Here is a 21,245-nt window from a genome sequence, read left to right as displayed (position 1 = left end):
GCGTGGGAGCGAGGGAAGGAAGCAAATGCCTCCAGACTCAACCAAATCACAAACTGAAAAACATTAATAAGGAAGGATAAGTTGTTTGCTTATTATTTTAAAAATTGCAAGGTGTTTCTTTGTTTCTCATACGTGGTTTCCAAACTGAAATTGCTGTGAAGGACGACAAAGAGTTGGAGTACCATTTTTAGGCATGGCTTGCTGGCTTCCTGTCTCTTAAAGTAATTAGGTCACAGTAAGATCCTTGGTCATCATGCCCTACTGACATAGAGCTGCCGAGAATTTGCAGGTTAAGGCAGCAATCCTAAGCTCCTGGGGAAGGCCGGCTGCCCTGGAATTTCCTTCCTGTCAGCAGAGGCAGAAGTCTGCTCCACTGCCACCAGTGCCCTGGCAGCATGGGAGGTGAAAAGGGGCATGTTGAGGGTGCGTTGAGGAAGCTCTGGAGCTAGTCGTAAAGCCCTTCTGTTCTCCCTACCACCACCACCACCCCATGGTCATAAAACTACACCAACCCTCAGCCTGGCAGAGCTTAGGATGTGATGGGTCCTCCACTGTGGGATCTCCCACCGACCTGCATAGGATAGCGTTGCCCAATTGTAGTATGAGATAATCACTTTGGGTATCTCTTCGTACTGTGTTGGAAATGAAATGCTATGGATCTGAGTGTGGATGAGAGAAGCTGTGGCCCTGGGGTAGAGGTCATATTTTTAATATCTGATACAAGTAGCTGCTGAGCAGCTTAAGATAGTGAGAGAGTGGGATACATCTTTTGGCATGACAGTTTGGAACTCAGTGCCAGAATAGGGCTGTCTGGCTTCTTGGCCGGGCAAAGCAGCTGTTCCATGTCTCTCAGTAGTACTGGAGGTGCCATTGTTGGGGTTTATTGCAGTTCAGGCGTTTGATTCCTGCTACACTTTTTGCAGTGATAGTGCAATAATTTGTGAGATACCGAACTTATTTTGTTCACAGCACCTACTTACCTTAATGGAACATCCTCAAAGTATTACTTGTGCTGAAATACTTAAATATATCGGATGACCTTCTAAGCCAGGTGTGGGGGAACCTTTGACCCTGCAGGTGTTCCTGACCTACAGCTCCCAGCATCCTTGGCCGTCGGCCATGCTTGCTGGGGCGAATGGGAGTTGTAGCTGAGCAACATCTTGGGCAAGAGCCAAAGGTTCCCTGCACTTCTTCTAAGGAATCAAATGCTAGGATTTAAACAACCAGCCTTAGTTATCACAATTTGCTTCCTTTAACTGCTTTGTTTCTTCTTTCCCTTCCCACAGGTGAGCGACCGTTCCCTTGCACATGGCCCGATTGCCTTAAAAAGTTTTCCCGCTCTGATGAGTTGACGCGACACTACCGAACCCACACTGGGGAGAAGCAGTTCCGATGCCCGCTCTGTGAGAAGCGGTTCATGAGGAGCGACCACCTGACAAAGCATGCGCGTCGCCACACTGAGTTCCACCCCAGCATGATCAAGCGATCTAAAAAGGCCAGCTCTGCCTCCTTTTGAATAACAGACTACAGTGGGGGTGGGGGGTGGGGAGACAACCATTGTCGAGAAAGGCATAACTGATCAGCACAAATACGTCCGCCAGTGTACAGAAATATTCCCCTACTTGCATTTTAAAGCACATGTAGCCGGAAGATTAACATTTTCATCCTCTCCACCCTGCTATGCTACCAACAACAGTCTTAAATCAGTCACTGCTGGGTGGGCGTTGGGGGGGGGATCAGCAGAAATAATGCAACTTTTCTTTTTGTAGTTTAAATAATTGACACTGGTGTATATATGTCTGACTGGTGGTTTGACCTGTGACACCACAGTAGTGATTCCAAGCTCTTTGTGATTGCTGTGTCATGGGCATGTTTTGTTGACTAATGTAATGCTGCTTGTATTTAAATGAAAACAAAAACGACAAAAAAAAGTTTAGTACAACCACTTTCCAGCTCACTTAAGTATTTCTCAAGTAAAGGAAACAGAACAGAAACCCAACTCCATAGCACATGTTTTGGAAGAAGATTCACTTCTCTCTGTGTGTGTGTCTCTCTCAATGGTCCATCCTGTTCAAGACTGTTAAGAAAAAAACCATTACATCTGTTGCTCTTATTAGCTGATTGATGTACAAACAAGGAGGTGAAATTTATACTGAAGAAGAACTGTTCTGTATATCCAGTTTTTTTAAAAAAAATGAGCTACACTTTTGATTATATGTTGCTCTTTTTTTGAGTGAAATCATGCATACAAACCAATGACTAAGCAAAAAGGAAAACAAGATATAAGCTTGTATCATGTGTTTCTGTGGCTCTGCTCTTCATTTGCCATTTGGGTATATTTGTGAAAAAGTCATTGTAGAGAATGTGGGAGAGGTATGAGACCAACAGCAGTGCCCCCACTTCTAGCTGACTTTCATCTGAAAACGATGTACCGTACTGTACTCTATAAATACCACTAACAGTGCTTTATTCTGCTGCGTTTCATTGGAATGGATGCATAAGCAGCAGCTGCCATCCTTATAAGCTACCACTTTTGTAAAGGTTTTTTCCTTATGTCTCTCTCTCTCTGAAAGGTGCATTCTCTTCATCCAGCTGCCAGATTCCCGTCAGCCAGGGGGAACTGTGTGCATTTCTGGAGGGAACAAAACTTTCTCCCTCTCCTTACACAACATTCTCTATGCTAACAGAGACAAGACAATGAAGACTCGCTGGGTTTTTTAAAACCACTTTCCAAGAGACTTCTACCTTTTCATAAATTGCAGCTGTTGTACAGAATATGAGAAGAAAACAAACAAACAAACAAACAACAACAACGAGGTAATTGAACCTACCACACAGGGGGTATGTCAAAATATTTCTTAGGACATGAACTCTGCCACTCTGTACCTTGTGATCTTACCCTGTGTGTTAGGCTTGATGCATTGAATGATAATGGCAATACTTTGTCCGTTAATGCTAAGGCTTGCTCTGTGAAAACAGGAGTGGAAGCGTCCTTGGAAGAACCCCTTGCATCTAGCCAAGCCGCCATCTTCGTCAATGTTAAAGCATGAACTTTCCCTCCCCCATCTCTTGTAATGGTGGAGAATTATGTTTACAGACTTTCCCCGCTACCCAGAAACATTCTACTGGTTCTATGTTCTTTACTCCTCCTTCGCAAGGAGAGAGAGGTGCAACTGTCCTATCTAGGGCCAGATTCATCCCTGACATAATCCCCCTGCAGCCAGTGGAATTATACTGGGATCAATTTGCCCCATCTTTGTAAAGAATCTGTACATACAACTCTTGTAAAGTACACCTGCAATGGCAGAATCTTCTTGTTTCACCTGATAAAAAGCTAGCTTCCTAGAAAAAAATAAAAATAAACATCTCAGAGAGTAGAGTATTCTACAATCGTCCGTGGCTTCCAGCACTTAGAACTCAGTATGCATCTAGCATTTTTAACCTGTGTGGTTCATTATATTAAAAAAAAAACCTCTTGTCTATGCGAAGAGAACGGCTTCTAAGTAAAGGTGTTAGGGGCACTTGAACAATCTATGGGATTTCAAAAGCAAAAAGGGATGAGTTTTCTTCAGTGAAGACATGTCAGGAAACCAAGCACACTTTCTACCTCCGTTTCAGCTTTTTGAAACGTTTTATTTTACGATAAACCAAAATTAATTTCTGGTGTCCAAAATAAATCATAGGGATGTTTGTTCTTCCTTATAAAAACAGGTAGCCTGGCTATTTCTATTGCTCTAGTGTAAAAAGTATTCTGCTTTTCCAGTACTGTTAATGCTGCCTTGTTTGATGGGGGTGAGGACCGTGCGCTAGGCCAGCCACTCACAACATGGGATTGTTCCAGCCAACCTCCCCTTCTATCCAAGACCAGTTCTCAAGAGCCTCTGCTCTCAGTTAGTCCTGCTCCTTCAACAGTCACTAGAACTGTAGACTGTTGCTCTGAGGAAGGACAAATGCAGTATTAGCGAAATAGAGCCTGGATGCTGAATGCTGTTATTTCACCTTGACTGTAAAGCCACAGGCACATGAACATCCCCTCCTTGACAAACGATCAGGTCGCTTAGACACGTGAGAAACTGCTGTGTGGCTGCACAGTGATTAGGGCACTTGCCTCTTTTTCTGACGGGTGGGGGCTCATTTCCTTGATCTCACACCACATAGCCCACCAGGAAGATTATAGTCTGGACCCTTGAGTTGGCAAGTCTATGGTGGCTGAGCATTGGCCTGCATTCAGCTCAGTAGTCCTGCCAGCAGAAGTCCACCCAAGGACTTCCCTGCTCGCCTCTGCTCCCCCTGTGGGCCCCTGCATTGGTCAGGGGAGCCCCCCCCCCCGAGAAGCTGGCAGGCAGGTGCAAGAGGCAGATAGGCTTGTGCAGATGGAGCTTCGCTCTGTGCTGAATTCCTCCCAGTGTGCTCACCACATTGCTCCTATGTGTAGGTTACAGAAATGGCATTGCCTTAACCACATCAGCCAAGCAGGTTCTAATGATGCGTCTGCTGTGTCCTAAAATGTAGTTTCGCACAGCTTTTAGGCATAATGTTTTAAAACAAAACCAACATGTGAATTATGTTCTTTCTTAAAAAAAACATTCTTGGGTGCTAAGCCTGCCATGGAATGTATAATCTTAAATTTAGGTTTGTACTCTTAATAGATCTTCCATCTATATTTTTAAAAATTGTGAAGCCCTTCATTGTCACTGCAGTGATGTATGCATGACCATGCTGCTTATTGGTGGCAGCTGTCAGTGGGGCCACCAGTTTGTGGTGGGTTGGTTGTCTGACTTGCAGGTGAAGGGTTTTGTCACCACAGCATCTGCACTTGTGTGTTGAGCAGCAACAAGCAACATTTCAGTTTTTGCTAACAGACAACCCAGTCACCACAAAGAGCCATCGTGGCTGCACTGAGGGGGAGCAGTTGCCACCCCCACATCAAGCAGGGCCATAATTTGTACCAGTCCTTGGACCACAGATGGACGTGGGAATGCTTCCTGTGTTACTTTGAGCAGATATGGGTGTGCATGAGAAGGTCTTAAAGGTCCACATGTTTTAGAGTTGAGGATTCTGCTTCTTTGCCATGATTCAAGAGAAAAAGTTAATTTGCAAGGATTTCTCTTTAACCCCCATACCACTTTCCTTCCTCCCCAAGCCACATGGGGGAAACTAGGGTGTGGTGGCTTAGAGAGGAAATCAGTGGGCAGGATTAGGGACATGCTGTCCTGTTTCTTCCTTGCAAATTATTCCTTCTCCCACTTGCTGCAGAGAAGCAGTAATAAGAGTTTCTGGCCCTGTGATTGCTGACAAACGTATGTAGACCCAAATAAGCATGAGAATGGTTTGTGAGAAAGGTAATTGAACCTGCTCATGCGCCAGAAAAGGCCTATACATGGGATCATGAGTCTACTCTTGGAAGCAGAGGCCTGTTTCTTCAGCTGTGGTTCTCAACACACTTGAAAGCGAGTTTCACTGAAATCCACGGGACTTGATTCCAATTCAATATGCTTTGTATTGGGGTGCAAGTCTTGCCTCTTAGGAGTCTTCCAAAAGTAACCTCAGAAGCCACCCAAAGTTTATTAAGCACTAACAAAATTAAATGAAAAATAGGAAAAGTTTGTCTCTCTCGGTGTAAAAGCAAGCAGTAAATTTCATGGTCAAACTTGACAATGCAGTAAAATCAGTTATTATTGGTTCTTAACAAAAGGGAGTTTAGGAAGAGACTTTTGCAGGTGTTGAGAAGAACAAAAGATCAAGTTTTCTGGGAACATCATTTGCCACGTTACTCTGGAAATTCTTAGGAGTGCTGACGTGAAGATGGCTCCTCTCCTCACTTCAGAAAGACCATTCTAGAGAAGCCATGGCTTTAAAACTATAGCTATACAACATCCTTTGTGAACAATTTTGATGACTTATATACAGGTCTCTCTTCTGTTTGCTGATGGACTTAGCCCAGTATGCACCAAACCGGACATACTCTTCAAATGCTGTTTTACTACAGATTAACAATCTGTAACACTGTAAAATACCAACCTTTACAAGTTTAATCCATTTTATTTTTGTACAGTATTCGTATCCTTTCTAAGTTATTTTCCTGTCCTGTTTTTGTAAATCACATGAAATTGTAAAAAAGAAAAAAGTAGTCATAGGTGTTTTTTGTACATATGTATATATAAATTGTCCAATAATAAAAAATAAAATAAATAAAAACAAACATGTTACTTTGAATGATTTGCATCCAGGAATGACTGCACAGAATTTAGTGTCAGCTTTATGCCTGAGTGGGGATTTGAACCCTGATCTCCCTGTAGCAGTACCAACCACTACACCACACTGCCTCTCAACTGAACCGCCTAGGCAAAAATTTAACCTGCCCCCTGAAGCCCAACAGTAGCAAGGGTGCCATGGACGTCTTTGTGGGGAGGCCATGCCACAAACTGGGCCCCACCACTGACAAGGAATGCCTTTTCTCCAGCTGCTGATCCACCTCTCCTCTGAAGGCTCCAAGTCATGGAGGACTTTAAAGGTACAGCCAAGGTGGCCCCCCCTCCCCCCAGCCAGCATAACTAGTGGTTAGGAAGGATGAACATTGTGGTCCAAAACACCTGAAGGGAACCACCTTGGCTGCCCCTCAGGCTTTGAATTGTGCTTGGAAACCTGCAGGGCACCTGGCTGGCCATGTAAGCATCACAAAAAATGGACATAGATTTGCATATGCGGATTGATATGTATAGATGCAAATTTAGATATTATTGCTACAATTTAAATAGAAATACATTGTTACCAGGGTGTGTCATTTTAGGGGGTGAAACTTAAATTTTGCAAATTTCTTCAGTTAAGGGTCTTAAAAATATGTTTTTGGGTGTGAGGAATTCAAATCTATTATTTTTGTGATTGGACAACATTTATTTTGGTAAGTATGTCTGATGAAGAAGCACATAAGCTGCTTTAGGAAAACCAAAGAATTTAATTTTGCCTTAAGAAAATGTCAGCTAATGCTAAATACCACTACACAATATTAATGCTATATAAAATAAAATATGCAATTTTGCACACATTTTACTTAACCAGCAAAACTAATTTATATTAATTTAACTAAAATATCTTTTGAGTTCCCAAGTCATGTTGCAACTATTTACCACCCCTTGTTTTTGGAATTTCAAAGTTGAAAAATTCTGCACAATGTCTCATGCTAACAGGGGAGGTAGTCTGGTAAGCCTGGCACCTGCTCTGTCTGTTTCCCCCTATATTTCGTTGATGGGCACCTTCAAGGCCACGGCTGCCCTTTGGACTGCACCAGACACTCCTTCAAACTGTCCTCTGACAGCGCTTCAAAGAGAGGGTTGTCCTTGTTAAGTAGGATTAGTGGCTCTGCAAAAACTAGGAAAGTTGTTTCAGGAGAGATGGTTATGAGATATTTTCCTGACTAGTTGCAGTCAATAACCAAGCAGCCACATTTTGCACCAGCAGAAGATTCTGGTTCTTAACAGTCTTCAAATGAAGGCTGCAGGGAACACCTTGAAATTATGGCCATGTCTGTTTTGCTAGGCCATGGACAACTAGCCAGGCTGCCTTTGCGCAGGAGAGGCTGCAGCTGGTCCATCAGTCTCATCTGCTAGATTGTCCTACAACTCAAGCTGCAAATACCATCCTTTCAGAAAAGACAACCCCATCTAGATGCTATTACCACTTTGAAGCTGAATGGGTTGAAAGAGGCAATCATCACTGATTTGTGCAGGTTGAAATGGTCTTTGTTTCTTGCCATTTGGTCTAACAAAACGGGTGATTATATACAAAGATGAGCCCTTTACTCTCTCTGGATTAATGGGTTTTTATTTTGGCAGGATGGTGAGCAATCTTGCAAATCAGCAGTCGTCGTTTGTATATAGCAAGGCTGAGTACGCACCAAACATTTAAAGCACATCCCATCCTTTTAAAGGGTGCTGGGAATTGTAGTGCTGTGAGGGGTAAACTACACTTCCCAGGATTCTTTGGAGGGAAAATTTGCCTTAAACATATAGTGTGTGCATCATTCACAACTACTTCAGTCTCGCAAAAACACCCAACGGCAAAATTTAAGCCCATTCATCAGGCAACCTGGGTGAGAACTATACCTACAAAATTTGTATGCGGTTATAATGAAATGAAATGGAAATTAAAGGTTCACTTCTAATTTGACGTAAAGAGATTAGATGACCAAATACAAATGAATGCAAGCTTTTGAAGAGAAGAGGGGGGAAAACACTCCATGCAAACTTGAGCATCAGGTTGTTGGCTAGACAATTCCTTAAACTGGCTTCCAATCAACAAAGTTCAGTTTATCTGCTTAATGATGCATATATTTTTTACTAACTGTTACTAGTGTGGTGGAGTCTCCTTCTTTGGAGGTCTTTAAGCAGAGGCTTGACAACCATATGTCAGGAGTGCTCTGATGGTGTTTCCTGCTTGGCAGGGGGTTGGACTCGATGGCCCTTGTGGTCTCTTCCAATTCTATGATTCTATGAAAAAACTTCCCTTAGGAATAATTTTTCATTGACTTAATTTTTCACTCCTGGGTCAAGTTAGGGTTCTTGTTTTCTCTTAATCAAATTATGCTCAGTACTAACACAAGAAGAAGAGAATCAGATATAAACTGCTGTGACAAGAACTTGAGGGGTGGGGAACCCATCGCCCTTCAGGTGTCAGAGGACTACAGCTCCCCTAACCATTGGACCTGCTGGTTGAAGCCGATGGGAGTTGGGAGTTCAACAGGATCAGGAGGAGCAGAGGTTTCCCACCCCCATTTTATAGCAGAGTTTCCGGCTTCCTATCCATGGAAGTTACTGGTTGATAGAGGCTGTGAAGAACATGTTGCTTCACTACTGAGGTAACTCCACATGGAATTCAACTTTTGTGCTCTACTTCTCAAATTGAGTTATTACATGTAGTAGTCATGATGAAAGGCATGCAGCCAGCCTGGTGCAGGAATAAATGGCTGAAAGCAGGCAAACCCTCTCAACAGGCAAAAGGAATCCTCCTTCATGCGGCATATTCTGTAGCTGAACTATGCAATTTGCTCCCACAAGATGTACTGATAACCATGGACTTGAATGGCGTTAAAAGAGGATGGTTGTTTTCCATTCTCTGTCATCCAGCCTGCATCTCAATACCAGTTGCTGGGATTCACAAGGACAGAGATTTGCTCTTGCGCTCAGGCCCTGCTCTCCCGCAGGCATCTGATTGGCCACGGTGAGAACAGGGGAGCCACTGGCCTCCTCCAGCAGGCTCTTGCGTCCCACCTTGGACCAATAGATTTACCGCTCAATCTTACACAAGTATGTTTAGAAATAAGTCCCATTGAATTCAATTGAGCATTTTGACATAATAAAAAGGTATAAAGTACCCATCCACTGTATGACGTTTATGAAATGCAGGCAACCAATAGGTCTACAATGGTTAAAGAAAAGCCGCCTACCTACTGCACCTCTTCTATTTCATGACCTTTAAGCTCCTGGGCACCCTTGTGAATGTATGTGTCATACGCATCAATCAACTGCAGATAACACTTCACATATTTGACAAGCTGGTCTCTAAAAGTAGGTCTATGAAAGTAAATTCTACAGTAAGTACGTTTGTCTTTAATATGCCAGAAGACTCTTGGGGCACTTCTGGCTAGAGACAAATATTTCATTCTGAAAAACACGTATTTAATTCATTATTAAACCATTTTTCCATGTGTGTTTGCAACCATTTGGCTATGTTTGTTTGTTTGTTTGTTTGTTTGTTTGTTTGTTTGTTTGAAAGGTCTGGTTTGCTTGAAGTTTAAAATACAACTTTTGGTCCAAATTGGAGCCAAATTATTTAGGGAATGGTTCATACATCATGTTAATTATCTAATTATTACAGCATTAACTGGTGATTTGCAAGTGTGAATCACAGATCAAGCAAGTGTGAACAAGCATCACAGATCAGGCAGAGTATTCTTCCAGCCCCTGCCCCATCACCACCTTAGATGCCATGGAGTGAACTTGAATGTTCAGCTGCAAGTACTGTAATCAGGGAGGAGGAATCAAGTTATGAACACAGAATGCGTAAACCAACCTTAAAGGTTAGCAGATAACGGTGAACTTTATATATATTTTAAGATTAGATATTTGAAAGCGTTGAGCACGTGTTTAATTTGTAATGAATTGAAAGTTTGAAATAACTAAAACTGAAGAAGCATTTGAAGGTCAGCTTCTCCAAAATGACAAAGGCTTAAACCTAGAAGGTGCTTATGCTGGCAAGGAAGTGTCTAAGATCCACAGCTGCTCAACTGTGGCAAAGGTATATCTAGTGGCACAGAAGATCATTGCTAATGTGGCCCCTTCAAAAGCACCTTGTTGACCCATCAGAAAGAACAAGATGCTTCCCATAGCTTCTGAAGAAGCGCTCATCACCACAGCCCACCCTGCTCAGCGCCTCCATCTGTCCTGGGCTGTGTTGTGTTTCCAACCGTCTTGCCTGATCTCGGACATCAAGGAGGACCATCAGGGAACATGGAGCTGTAGCTGGACACTTCCCCACGTTTACCTAGATCAAACAGGTTTATGCACTAAATGTTTACATCACTGGAAATAAGGAAGATACCTTAGCAGGTGACCTAGCAGGATATTTTTGGATTTATTTTTGTCTGCCTGTATCAGGGGAAGTCACAATGCAAACCACCACCACCCCTCAGCAGAGTTGTTAGGCACAGAGGAAATGTTTGCTTTTGCAGGCATGCTGCTGAAGGAAGAGAGACCACAAGATACAACTAATGAATAAAGGTGGGCACTGTGGGAGCGTCTGTTAATTTATTTGCTACTATAATGCCAGCACAGGGACACAGGTGACGCTGTGGGTTAAACCACAGAGCCTAGGACTTGCTGATCAGAAGGTTGGCGGTTCGAATCCCCGTGACGGGGTGAGCTCCCGTTGCTCAGTCCCTGCTCCTGCCAACCTAGCAGTTCAAAAGCACGTCAAAGTGCAAGTAGATAAATAGGTACCGCTCTGGCGGGAAGGTAAACGGCGTTTCTGTGCGCTGCTCTGGTTCGCCAGAAGCGGCTTAGTCATGCTGGCCACATGACCCGGAAGCTGTATGCCAGCTCCCTCGGCCAGTAAAGCAAGATGAGCGCTGCAACCCCAGTCAGCCACAACTGGACCTAATGGTCAGGGGTCCCTTTACCTTTACCTATAATACCAGCATCCTCAAAAACACAGTGCTAAAATAAGCTGTACTTTAGTTAACTGTAAGTTACTGGCAAAACTTGAACATTCCTCATTGCCTTATACCTGCCGCATTGCCTAAATGTCTGTGATAAAATAACCATTTGCATATTTTGTATAAGGTTTCACCAGAATTGCTTATTTAAAGTAACGAAAAGCTGTTCTGCTCCCTCCCTTTCCTTTCCCAGTGTTCCTTGGCAGACCTCAATGTTTGTTTGTTTGTTTGTTTGATTGTTTGTTTGTTTGTTTAAAAATTTGTTGCTGTGCCTTCTCTCTTTAGAAACTAGGAGGCTTACCCATACAGACAGTCGTGGAACCTAACAATAAATATAATCCTTGCAATAAATGCAGGAGCAAGCATCTGGACTCGTAGCAGCTAGAAAATCAACAGCAACCACCATTCACAACAACTTGAGGTCAGCAGTCTATCTACCTCACCGTTGTCATCTTCAGACTGATCTGGTGCATGCTTACTCAGAAGTAAGTTCCACAGCAGTCAGTCGGGAGTGCTCTTATGCAACCCTGCATAGGGTTACAACCGAACTCTCTCCTCCAAAAACACCTCCTGCTGTAAAAAAGCAAGAATCTTCTAAGGACGAAGTAGAATTTCACTCGGAAATAAGTTACAGAGCTTTGGGATAGCCCTCAAAATGGCCTTTTATGAGATTTAACTTGGTTCACTGAATAATCCCTAAGTAGGGTCTCTCCCCATGATTTTAAAATATAGAAGAGGGAAGGGCGGGGTGATGGGAAGGCTCCAAAGAGGCCAATGTGTCTTATCTTGAATTGGGCTGAGAAGCCAGTACAATTGCCACAGAACCAGTTAAAAATCTTAGCATCACCTAGTCCCCTGAGGTGAGCTGCAGAATCCGGTATTAGCTGAAATTACAGTGGTACCTTGGTTTTCAAACTTCATTCATTCTGAAGTCTGTTCTAAAACCAAAGCGTTCTAAAACCAAGGTGTGCTTTCCCATAGAAAGTAATATAAAATGGATTAATCTGTTCCAGACTTTTAAAAATAACCGCTAAAACAGCAATTTAACATGAATTCTACTATGTAATGAGACCATTGATCCATAAAATGAAAGCAAGAAACCAGGCTGCAATCTACTACCCAGTATCAAAACTAGCAGTGATCTACCCATTGCCATTTGAGGGTCAGGCGGGAGGGGGGAGTTTAAGTGTGTGTGTGTGTGTAAACACTCAAACTGGAGGGGCGAGGAGCGCGCATGGAGAAGGAGGTGGCTAACTGGATGCAGGAGAGGGGAGTTTAAGAGGGAGGGAAGGAAAGGGAGGCAAAAGTTCTCTTCCCCTGCCCAAGCCACCCCCCCTTTTTCTCCCCTGCATGTTTTCCAGCATCTGCCCACACTCCCCATTCACCTGGGCTTCTGTCTCCTCTTTGGGCAACATTACAAAGCGGCAGCCCCAGGCTGTGCCCCCAGCTGCTCAGCCGGGTGGCCTGGAGCCTGCGTGCTGTGCAAGCTTGTGAATGCAGCGCCTGCGCTGGCTCGCCTGGATCTCGCTTGGGGTCGGGCTTGGGATGGGGGAGGGAAGGCGAGGGGGGGAGGCCAACCTGCCCAGCATAGTTCCCCCACCACACGCTCCCCCCCAAACACCGTCTCTCTGCGCGCTGGGGAAAAGTCGCCAACTTCCAAGTCTCCCTACTTTGGAGTCACTTACATTCCGAGGAGCCGCCCAACTCCACTTTGTACTGAGGAAAGAGGAAAGGGAAGGGAAGGAAGTGCGGCAGCCACTACTGGGGCCATGGCACACGCTCAAAATGGAAGTGTGCACTCAAACTGGAGCATGTTCGGCTTCCAAAAAAAGTTCCAAAACCGGAACACTCATTTCTGGGTTTGAAGTGTTTGGGTTCCAAGTAGTTCAAGAACTAAGCTGTTCAAAAACCAAAATACCACTGTAAAACAAACTCTTTCCAAACGTGGAACCCTTCATCCATATCACTATTCTGCATGCTACACAGCTTACCAAGGGACTTCTGGACTGTGGGGTAACAGTGCGGCTCAAAACTATTTTGAGAAGGGACACAAACACCCCACTCAAATATAAAATGGAAGATGTATTCCCCCTTCTCAAGCGCTTCTCATCACCTGCATGGTGAAACAGCCACAGAGTTCATCACTGTGTGTTATAGTGGCCTCTGGTGGTGCATGTGATGATCTGGAGCTTGTTTTTTCTGTAAGGCATACCATTTGGTTAGGATTTTGGTCTCAGCAGTAGCTTTTCCCCAAAGACGAGCTCTGTAGTTGCATGATGAAAGAACACTGTTGAAAAGCTCTGTTGCAAAGGTACACACTGTGCTTTGCAACGACTCATACTGTATACATACTACTAACAAGTGTTTTTGAGGCTTCCAAGTTAAGGGAAGTGATGAAAGCGACAGCTAATGTTGCCCATCGTACCAATGTTGACAGAAGAATTCTCAAAATCAGGACCGTGGAGAAAAGCATGGCCTTCCATGGTTTTTGCCATGGAAATCAAAGTACTTTGAAGAGCTATACCTGCAGCATCAGGAGGGGGAAAAGAACAACCTTCCCCTTTCCTATCAACACAGTAATCTTTTTAGTTTTGTAAGTTTTATAAGTTTGCCAAGCTGCAGAAAAACATAGTTAGCAAAGTAAGGCACATTGGCAGTCTGTATGTAAACGAAACATTGGGCATCCCTGTGGTTCCAGCATCTCTGTTTTTAAGTAGAGGGGGTATAAATAATAATTTAAAAATTTATTATTATTATTATTATTATTATTATTATTATTATTATTATTTACTTGTACACCACCCAAATGGCCGGGCCTCCTCAGTCACTCTGGGCAGCCTCCAACAGGATATTAAAAATAGGATAAAACAGCAAACATTAAAAACTTCCCTAAACAGGGCTGCCTTCAGATGTCTTCTGAAAGTCAGGTACAGTACTTGTTTATTTCCTTGACATCTGATGGGAGGGCGTTCCACAGGGCGGGCACCACCACCGAGAAGGCCCTCTGCCTGGTTCCCTGTAACCTCACTTCTTTCAGCGAGGGAACTGCCAGAAGGCCCTCAGCGCTGGACCTCAGTGTCCGGGCTGAACGATGCGGGTGGAGACGCTCCTTCAGGTATACTGGGCCAAGGCCATTTAGGGCTTTAAAGGTCAGCACCAACACTTTGAATTGTGCTTGGAAACATACTGGGAGCCAATGTAGGTGTTTCAGGACCAGTATTATATGGTCTCGGCTGCCACTCCCAGTCACCAGTCCAGCTGTCACATTCTGGATTAATTGCAGTTTCCGGGTCACCTTCAAAAGTAGCCCCACATAGAGCGCATTGCAGTAGTCCGAGCGGGAGATAACTAGAGCATGCACCACTCTGGCGAGACAGTCTGCAGGCCAGTAGGGTCTCAGCCTGCGTACCGGATGGAGCTGGTAGACAGCTGCCCTGGACACAGAATTGACCTGCTCCTCCATGGACAGCTGGGAGTCCAAAATGACTCCCAGGCTGCGCACCTGGTCCTTCAGGGCACAGTTACCCCATTCAGGACCAGGGAGTCCTTCACACCTGTCTGCCCCATCCCCCCAAAACAGTACATCTGTCTTGTCAGGATTCAACCTCAATCTGTTTGCTGCTATCCATCTTCCAACTGCCTCCAGACACATACTGATGGACACCCAGCCCAAACCCCCTGATGATCTCTCCCAGCGGCTGCATGTAGATGCTGAAAAGCATGGGGGAGAGGACAGAACCCTGAGGCACCCCCACAAGTGAGAGCCCAGGGGTCTGAACACCACTTTTTGGAAACGGCAGAAGGAACAGAACCACTATATAGCAGTGTCCCCAGCTCCCAGCCCCTCAAAACAGTCCAGAATGATGTTATGGTCGATGGTATCAAAGGCCACTGAGAGATCCAGCAAAATATGGGTTGTTGTCATTCTTGTTTGTGTAGTGGGATTAAAAACAATAGTACCCAAAAAAGTGAGAAACATGCCAAAGTAGTAAGTGGAAAGTTGTGCTACAAAATGCCAACCAAGCTTTGGACAACTTGGAGATGAGAGAGAGAGAGAGAGAGAGAGAGAGAGAGAGAGAGAGAATTTTGGCAAATGATACAACAGCCCATTCCCCTCTCAAAATGTGGACATATTAAGATCAATCTGAAGACTTATCTAAGGCGTCTGCTGCTTTGGGTTTTTGATGGAGGAATGTTTCGCAATCATTCTCCCCAGTACTATTGAAACCTCAAATTTAAGCTCTAATTTTTCATGTATTGTGGAGACTTTAAGAATGACTTTCTCAGGAATGCTCACACTTGAATATACCTGATAAAGAATCAACTGAATATACACATACAGAATAATTTGATGCCTGGATTTCAATCTTGAATTAATTTTCAAATACGACTGTATCCAATTTGGCTGTCCCCCTCACATACGGGTGGGAGAACGGAAGGTGATTCAGCTGCCTTTCCCAGAGCCTGGCCAGGCTCTCAATTGAAGTACCTTCCCGCCTACTAGAAATAATAACCCGAACTGAACTAAATCTCAATCGGGGGGAGGGGGCATTAAGTGGTGATATCAGGGGAGTAGGAGGACTTTGGATCCAAGCTATTTCCAAAGCCCTCCCCCTGACATTCTCAGAACACCCCCTTCAGCCTGACTAACACTGGCAGGGCCAGGCCATCAGATATTCTTGCAGCAGCCCAGAGTGGGCATCAGATTTCCATCAGAAAGGGAGCTCCAATATATCCTATGATCCCAGAGACAGCCTTCCACGGATCACAGACTGGGAATGACAAACTTATTCCACCCTTTCCAGTTTTGTTTGTCTTGGACAAACTTTACATCTCATTTTCACAAAGACAAAATTAATGTCTGAGGAAATCTGCTGACCAAGATAATATCAAACAACTGAAAATGTTTCTCATCCCATTTTGAACATGAGTATCATGGTAGTTTTATTTGCATTTTTCTCATATTTAAAGAATCTAAATATTGAGTTAAGTTTCCTAGTTTAGTCATGCACAATGATTCAAGTAGCAAAGATTTAATGAATCATTTCCAATATAAATTTATTATACAAAAAATAGTTTGGTAGCTTTTTCCAGAAGATTTTTTTTTACATAAAAAGGTTTACAGGGTTAAAATTTAAGCATATCCCATCTTTTAAGTATAGTTCATTGTACAAAATGAGAACCACCAATTAAACAAATAGTTTCTGATTAGACAAAGAAAAAAACCACACTGGATATTTTATATTCTTGGCAAGTGTCTGAAACCTCTCATCCTCTCCCAGAGCACAAGTTAATTAAGATAGTACCTTAGCAGCAATTGTGAAGTACTTTTATAGTTGAGCATCTTGCATTAATTCCATAGATCACGTCTTTAAAAAGCTTGCATAGTCTCTTTTAGCTCAAAACCATGGGCAGTGAAAACAGTTATATTTTCCTGCTGAACAAATTTGGTGAAATCTTTACCAGTTCACCAAAAACTGCCAAAGCTATGTCTGAACATTTAAAAGACATATAAAAAGAATTTAAATACAGCGAAGCTACATAGCTGTGAAAGACTACATGGGTGTTTCCCTCACAAATTCACTTCCAAAGCAGAGTGAAAGGTGGCCAATATTAAAAGTGCTTGCAGAGGACAATGACCTGTAAGGTAGAAGGAAGTATACACTATACTCATGTAAGTCCCTTCAAGAGAGTTGTGCATTTAAGTAAATAAATAAAATAAAAATAAATAAAAGTTATTTGGACTTTTCCAACTAATTTCGATCAAGTTTCAAAAGGCACCTGGAAGACCTTCATGAACACAGAAATCGCAGCCGTCTCCTATGGAAGCACTTCAGGCTGAACTTGTTCGATTCTAGCATAGAAGATCCATTGTAGACCAACAGCACCGACATCCTCTGTGCATAAGTGAGGTTCTGCAGGAGCTGTCAACAAATCAAGAAAGAAGGCTCCATTACAAAGAGTCTGTCCATTGCCAATCACACTTGTTTCTTAGTCAATATACACCAGTACTTTCCACATCAGCCATAGTCCGTTTCTCAGGAACAAAATGCTATTTTACTTTCTCCTTTTTGGCACATATGCATTTTGGTAGTTACATATTAACACTGCATTTTAATGTTTCAGGCCTTAAAACATAATAATCACAATGGGTTGGAGCCAAAGGTTTCCTTTTTATCAAAAGAAGTCCTTCCATAGGCAAACTCCCTCTGCCAAAGGAAGAGAATCTCTGGATAATTAAATGCTTAATTAAATGCTTGCCAAAATGAAAATACTAACCTTCCCCCTTAATATTTGCAGGGTTAGGATCCCCCTCAGGAGGAAATTCCATGGGGCCAGGGCCAAAACTGGAGGACCTGCTTCAGCCTCCTTTATTTGATATTATAAAGAGGTGGAATTAAATCAGAGCTGCCTACAAGTCTCAAAGAACAGAAGCATTCAAAGGGCTATGATGCTGCTTCCAGTATGAAAATCCCCAAGCATAAAGGATTTTATAAAACCATACCTATGCATTGGATTGCACTTGGGATGCCAATGAATAGACTGATTTAAAACAGGTTTTAGATGTTCTGGAAAATGTTCCCATCAATATTATGCATCATCAGGGGGTTTGGGCTGGGTGTTCATCAGCATGCGGATGATACCCAGCTCTTCCTCTCTTTCAAATCAGAACCAGGGAAGTTATTGAATGTCCTGTGTGAGTGTCCGGAGGCGATTGGAGGATGGATGGCAGCTAACAGATTGAGGATGAATCCTGATAAGACAGAAGTACTGTTTTTGGGGGGACAGGGGACGGACTGGTGTGGAGGACTCTCTGGTCCTGAATGGGGTAACTGTGCCCCTGAAGGACCAGGTGCGCAGCCTGGGAGTCATTTTGGACTCCCAGCTGTCCATGGAGGAGGTCAATTCTGTATCCAGGGCAGCTGTCTACCAACTCCACCTGGTACGCAGGCTGAGACCCTACCTGCCCGCGGACTGTCTCACCAGAGTGGTGCATGCTCTGGTTATCTCCCGCTTGAACTACTGCAATGTGCTCTATGTGAGGCTACCTTTGAAGGTGACCCAGAAACTGCAATTAATCCAGAATGCGGCAGCTAAACTAGTGACTGGGAGTGGCAGCCGAGACCATATAACACTGGTCCTGAAACACCTACATTGGTTCCCAGTATGTTTCCAAGCACAATTCAAAGTGCTAAACGGCCTTGGCCCAGTATACCTGAAGGTTATACCCACATTGTTCAGCCCAGACACAGAGGTCCAGCTTTGAGGGCCTTCTGGCGGTTCCCTCACTGCAAGAAGTGAGGTTACAGGGAACCAGGCAGAGGGCCTTCTCGGTGGTGGTGCCTGCTCTGTGGAACGCCCTCCCATCAGATGTCAAGGAAATAAACAAGTACTGTACCTGACTTTCAGAAGACATCTGAAGGCAGCCCTGTTTAGGAAGTTTTTAGTGTTTGATTCTATTTTTAATATTCAGTTGGAAGCCACCCAGAGTGGCTGGGGAAACCCAGCCAGATGGGTGGGGTATAAATAATAAATTGTTGCTGTTGTTTGAATAAAGAATTGTAAATAACGTAGAGTGATAGCCAACTAAGTCATACTCAGACGTACTTTAAGGCAACTGATTTTCATGGGTCTACTCAGAGTATCACTACTCTGTCACGCATAGCACCCACATAAGTACGCACCTTTGGTGTAATAAGGAAGTACTGAGAAGTGCTCGCTTTGCAAGCCGTTTCAACCACCACATCAAAGACTCTCCTTTCATTAACTGGGTCCATTCCCTGCAAAAGAAATAAACATGTTAACATTTTCTCTCCTGCTAATGAATACAGTATACCCTTTCATGTGCTGGCATATGTACCTGATTTATTTCATCCACCACTCTGAAGGGGCATCTGTTGAGTTCCTGCAAAGCCATCAGGTACAGCATCGTCGAAACACTTCTCTCCCCTCCACTCTGATGGTGTGGAGTCAGTTCGTGAAGTTGGGTGCTACTGCGAAACTTGACTCTAATCCGAATCCCGTATTTGTCATATTCCTCCTGTCATAACAGGATAGCAGTGTTAAGAGATCTGCAAGTTGGCACATAAGGTAAAGGTAGACCCCTGACCATTAGGTCCAGTCGTGACCGACTCTGGGGTTGCGGCGCTCATCTCACTTTATTGGCCGAGGGAGCCGGCGTACAGCTTCCGGGTCATGTGGCCAGCATGACTAAGCCGCTTCTGGCAAACCAGAGCAGCGCATGGAAACACCGTTCACCTTCCTGCCAGAGCGGTACCTATTTATCTACTTGCACTTTGACGTGCTTTCAAACTGCTAGGTTGGCAGGAGCAGGGACTGAGCAACGGGAGCTCATCCCGTCGTGGGGATTTGAACCGCCAACCTTCTGATCGGCAAGTCCTAGGCTCTGTGGTTTTAACGTACAGTGCCACCCATGTCCCTAAGTTGGCACATAGTCATGTACAATAAATCAAAGAGAGAAAATGCTGCTATCACATCAAATCAAAAGCTTATTTGCTTTCATTTCCCATCTTCTTGGCACTCAGTGCCATACATTTATTCCTGTCTCCAGGAGGCAGAGAAATACGGTAGATGTAACTATGGTTTGTCATTCAGACAGCATACCAAACCACAATTAATACCAACTCCCCCCCCCCAAACTAACTTCAAATCATGGACCGGAGTCTTGTTTCAGCTTTATCTAACAACCCAATCCCAATCCCAACTATGCTCCAGTACTAGCATGAAAAAACACAAGCACACTTGCAGCAGTGTCAAACTGAGCCTTAACACAATACTCCTGTTATGGAAGGGACTGCTTTTCCACTCAACAGACAGGAAGGGGCACTTGCACAACATCTTTTCCAGACCATCTGGAAGCCAAAGGCTGTGCTCACACAGCAGCACAAACCAGAACTAACATTTTGTAATAGCAAATAGGCACTTCCCTTCTGCTCCCCAACTGCTAAATTGTGACTAGCAAAATACTTGCCAATTATGATACATGGAAGGTGGTGGATGCAGGGCTAACACACACACACACACACACACACACACACACACACACACGGTTTGTGTGCATGTGTAATGCATTTCTATGTGGTTGCAGGGATTTCCATCAGCGAGACTCGGGCCAGAAGGCAGGCTTTATCTCCCCACAGGGGACTCCCAAAACACAGCACTTCCCTCATCCCCATAGGAGTGCAAGCGAGAAAGGAAGACTATTGAGGTTAAACTGCCCCTGCTGTTTCCTGGTCTGAGTTGATGGTCTGATTTCTCCTTCTCAGTTGTATCCTACATATGCTCATTCCAAACCAAGCATTGCCAATGTCTTCTCTGGGGCCGACTCCAAAGTGAGCATGTTCTGCCCCTTTCATCTAAATAAACCTACTCAAGGTCTCAATTCCTAGTGCAGAGCACTGGGAACTACTTTTTATGTATTTGGAGTGTTTAGATGCTTCAAACTGAAAACACTTAAATAAAACTTACAGAACTGCTTGCCAGGGTTTGGTATAGAACATTATTGCTAATGCCAGTCTGGAAACAAAACAGTTTATACTTTCCAAGAAAGCCTGATACTACCTTCCAAGAACTGTTTCAAAAGTGACAATATGAGAAAACAACTGGGTATTCCTTATTCTTTAATACAGGTGTGAAGATTCAGATATCCAGATGGAGAGATTTCCTCTCAATTTTAGACAAAATGTAGCACTGGTAATCGTACCTCGTTTTCTGTATGTAGGTCCACTTCCCCGGCACACTGCATGGAACTAAAAAAGCCACTGAACTTTTCATTAATTTGCTCAACTAGCTGTTTCAAAGGGTTTAGCCACTTTTCCTTAGCCTAAAAAGAAAAAAACCACTCATGTTAAGAGGAGCAATTCTACAGCAGATACACATCTTTGTGCTGCAGCAATCAGGAGGTTAAAGTTTTAAATATGCTATTTATTAATGGTGTCCCTAAACACCTTCTGACATATGGGTTAGAAGGTGCATGTGCACCAATGTGCTGCGCCAGCTGTGATCCAGGGACTGG

At 43.8% G+C, this 21,245-nt stretch overlaps 2 protein-coding genes across 9 annotated transcripts in view; one reads left to right on the top strand and one right to left on the bottom strand.

Moving 5' to 3' along the window:
- The window catches only part of KLF9 (KLF transcription factor 9), a 30,324-nt gene extending 24,122 nt beyond the window's left edge, over positions 1-6,202 (top strand). The window contains exon 2 of the mRNA XM_083465044.1: positions 1,287-6,202. Coding sequence (XP_083321170.1) covers positions 1,287-1,516 — 230 coding nt within the window. The 3' untranslated portion in view covers positions 1,517-6,202. The remainder of the gene's footprint in view (positions 1-1,286) is intronic.
- The window catches only part of SMC5 (structural maintenance of chromosomes 5), a 71,318-nt gene that overhangs the window by 953 nt on the left and 49,120 nt on the right, over positions 1-21,245 (bottom strand). For 6 of the 8 annotated variants that reach the window (XM_083464805.1, XM_083464808.1, XM_083464811.1 and 3 more), the window contains 4 exons: positions 20,934-21,053; positions 19,071-19,250; positions 18,895-18,990; positions 16,251-17,133 (listed from right to left, as the gene is read on the bottom strand). In XM_083464805.1, coding sequence (XP_083320931.1) covers positions 17,002-17,133; positions 18,895-18,990; positions 19,071-19,250; positions 20,934-21,053 — 528 coding nt within the window. In that variant the 3' untranslated portion in view covers positions 16,251-17,001. Of the gene's footprint in view, positions 1-10,084; positions 10,540-16,250; positions 17,134-18,894; positions 18,991-19,070; positions 19,251-20,933; positions 21,054-21,245 lie in introns of those variants that run through there. The other 2 variants (XM_083464807.1, XM_083464806.1) reach the window with 2 other exon arrangements.

Source organism: Podarcis liolepis (assembly GCF_965112155.1).
Source record: "Podarcis liolepis genome assembly, chromosome: 11".
Classification (NCBI taxonomy): domain Eukaryota; kingdom Metazoa; phylum Chordata; class Lepidosauria; order Squamata; family Lacertidae; genus Podarcis; species Podarcis liolepis.
This window is presented reverse-complemented; position numbering and strand designations above follow the sequence as displayed.